Source organism: Galeopterus variegatus, unplaced genomic scaffold, assembly GCF_000696425.1.
Source record: "Galeopterus variegatus unplaced genomic scaffold, G_variegatus-3.0.2 Scaffold14035, whole genome shotgun sequence".
NCBI classification, from domain to species: domain Eukaryota; kingdom Metazoa; phylum Chordata; class Mammalia; order Dermoptera; family Cynocephalidae; genus Galeopterus; species Galeopterus variegatus.
The window spans coordinates 9,559-12,377 of record NW_007740146.1 but is presented as its reverse complement, the minus strand read 5'-3'; the positions used below and the strand labels follow the sequence as shown (position 1 = coordinate 12,377).

Sequence of the window (2,819 nt, the reverse complement as noted above, 5' to 3'; positions counted from 1 at the left end):
TCTCCAGGGTTGTCCTGTTCAATCTCCTCATTATTTCCAGGCTTTCTCCCCTCCCTGGTGAAACCCCTCAGCATCCTTGCAACGTGCTCTGTGCCATGACCCTCCCCTCCAGCCCTTCTGCATTTTCCCAGCCTCCTGGGTGGCCCACAAGTGTGAGCATCTCCTGTGCACCGTGCAGGGCGCGACAGCCTCCTGCTCCCTCTTCCGGGTGCCCAGGCATTTCCACACCTGCAGCAGGAAGCTTCTGGCTTACCTGTGCCTTCTTCCTTTCCTGCCCCTGCCCCAGGCCTCCCCCTATCCCAAGTCCTCAGGGCTGACTGGGGGCTCCCCAGCCTGTGAGGCACTGGGCAGGTGGGCAGGTGCCGCAGGCAGGAGCAGATGGCCACTCCGGGCTCTTAAACACAGGAGAACCTGCCTCTGCGTGCTGCCCTGCCCCTTGAACAGCCGAATTAGAAACCATGAGAGAGAACACGCGATCCCACATTTGTCCTGATGCGTCATCTCTGCTCTGTTGTTACTACAGGTGCTGGCATTGACGGAGTGGAGGAAATTAAGCGTCACCCTTTCTTCGGTACTGTAGACTGGAATGTAAGTTGCATGCTGTGTCCCAACTGCACACAAATGACAGGGAGGGGGCGGAGGGACATGGCAGCTGCTGGGTACAAACCATCCCCCATGTCCAGATGGAGAGCAGTTAGAGGTAAAGGTGGACCCTTCTGAACAGGCCAGCACCTGGGGAGTGCAGACCACTGGCCACCACCCCTGCCTGCTCGAAGCCTGAAATCCCTTCAGCCTTGCCCTGCCCACTAGAGACCCCACTGAGGACGGGAGCTTTCCTGGCTGACCTGGAGAGGTCATCCTGTGGCCCAGCAGGGGCCGTTCAGATGAGGGTCCCCGGGAGCCCGTTCAGCTGGATCCTCAGTGTTGGGGCTGTGGGCAGGCCAGACCTGATACTGTGTTTTCTGTCTTTAATCAGGCTCATGCCCACGCAGTAGAAGTCATGTTAAATAAGCCAGTGCTTTCTCATTAGACGATAAACTGGAGCTTGGTTCAAGGCAGTGGCCTCCGTTTCCAGCTCTCTGAGCCAGGCTTGGTGTTTTCTAAAAAGTTCCTGCATCTCTCTTCTCACCAGTCTCTGTGGCTCAGCTGCCTGTGTCTGCCGAGGTGCCAGCTCTGTCCAGAAAGGTTAATAGGGTCAGCCACCGGCACATCCTCAGACTGAGGGGCTTTGGAGAATTCCTGGAGCCCCAAGTGCTGGGCCTGTTCTCTGTATCTGAAGGAGGGCGTACCTCCTTTGATATCAATTGTTTTTAGTCCTTTCCTTTAGTTTAACACAAAAACAATTACATTTGGGATTTTCTTTTCCTGAGTTAACAAATTAACCTCAGAGGATTTTAATGGAATATTTTTTAAAATATGTGGCTTTTACAATACAGTTTATTACCTACTGTGCCTTCCTCTCCATCCTCTTTATGTCCTCTTGGAGTCTGTTGCCTCCGTGAATGTCAGCAGAGGTGGCCCCTGTGGCTGACGGGTGGGCGGTCCCTCCCCAAGCCCAGGCCTTACCTCTGAGCGTGACACAAGAGCTGCATAAAGCCAGCATTTTGCAGGAGCCGTCCAGCCTTCTCCGTACAGGCTCTCCTTTTCTTTCAAGCCGAGCCCCAGAACATTCAAACTGGGAGAGAATGAAGATTTTTTAAAACCTAGTTTACAGTTCTGACAGTAGGACGTTTATAGGATTAGACGTCTTTACAAAAGTAAGGTTAGAGAAAAACATGTAAAGCTTTAGGATATATGTGGCCTCCCAGCCAGGTTAAAAAAAAAAAAAAAACTCTTGTGTAAAGACCAAATAAAAATCAAATTGTGTCCAAAAAGAAAAAAAAAAAAAAAAAGAAACTGGACCTCCAAGAAGTAAAACCCGCTGCCTCCCTTCGAAGTCTCTTGACTTAGCTTCCCTGAAAATGTTGGCTTGTCAGGAGCTCAGGCCATCCTCCCCTCACAAACAGGTGCTGAGGGGTCACTAGCCGCTGCCTGAGCTGGAATACACACTCTGTGCAGACAACCTTGCACATGGAGCTTAGATCTCAGACAGCCAGTTTCACTGACAGTGCCCTGCGTGTTACCCTGGGGACGTGGGCACCATACACGGGAACGTGGAGGCTGGCTCCTGATGGGTATTCTCCTGGGAGGGGACCTGCACTGCCAACTCTGGGTGCCATGCTCTGGGGCTCCCCCATGTGGAGTCCCGCCCCACCCCTGGCAATCAGGGTGGAGCTGCAGGGCTGCACCCACTTGTAATTTGTTTATTCACTTATTCAGCACCTTCCAGGGCTGGGGATAGAGGAGTGGATGTCACAGAGTCCCATCCTGTGGGCTTACTGTGTAGTGGGGAGAGAGAGGCAGTAGACNCGCTCACAGCGGGGAGTCTGTGGTGCTCCAGTGCCACCTGCAGTGGCAGGGGGTGTGCGGTGGGAGCACCCCGCTGGAGTGAGACAGACCTCAGGGAAGGCGGGAAGGAGTGCGGCAGGAGAGGGGCGCCGGAGGAGGGGAGGGGTGCTCCCCGCAAAGACCTGGGGGTGAGAACGCGCTCTGTGCAAGAACCGCAGCAGTAGCTGTCCAGGCCTTGCTGGGACGAGGTGTGGGCCCCACTCAGGGGGCCCTCTGCCCGCGCGAGCGGTGTCCACCCAGGTCTCCTTGTGCCTGATGTGCCCGTTCTGCTTTTTCAGCAGCTTAGATAACTGAAAACCACAGCACCACGTCATCCACAAGAACCTCTTGTCCCAAGGGGCCCTCCCTCTACACCGCGGACACTGCGTGAC

The 2,819-nt window shown here is 54.6% G+C and overlaps 1 protein-coding gene across 1 annotated transcript in view; it reads left to right on the top strand.

The window, feature by feature from the left end:
- Positions 1 to 2,819, top strand: part of LOC103581829 (ribosomal protein S6 kinase alpha-2-like) — a 29,423-nt gene that overhangs the window by 18,965 nt on the left and 7,639 nt on the right. The window contains exon 2 of the mRNA XM_008563570.1: positions 524 to 588. Within this exon, the coding sequence (XP_008561792.1) occupies positions 524 to 588 (65 nt within the window). The remainder of the gene's footprint in view (positions 1 to 523; positions 589 to 2,819) is intronic.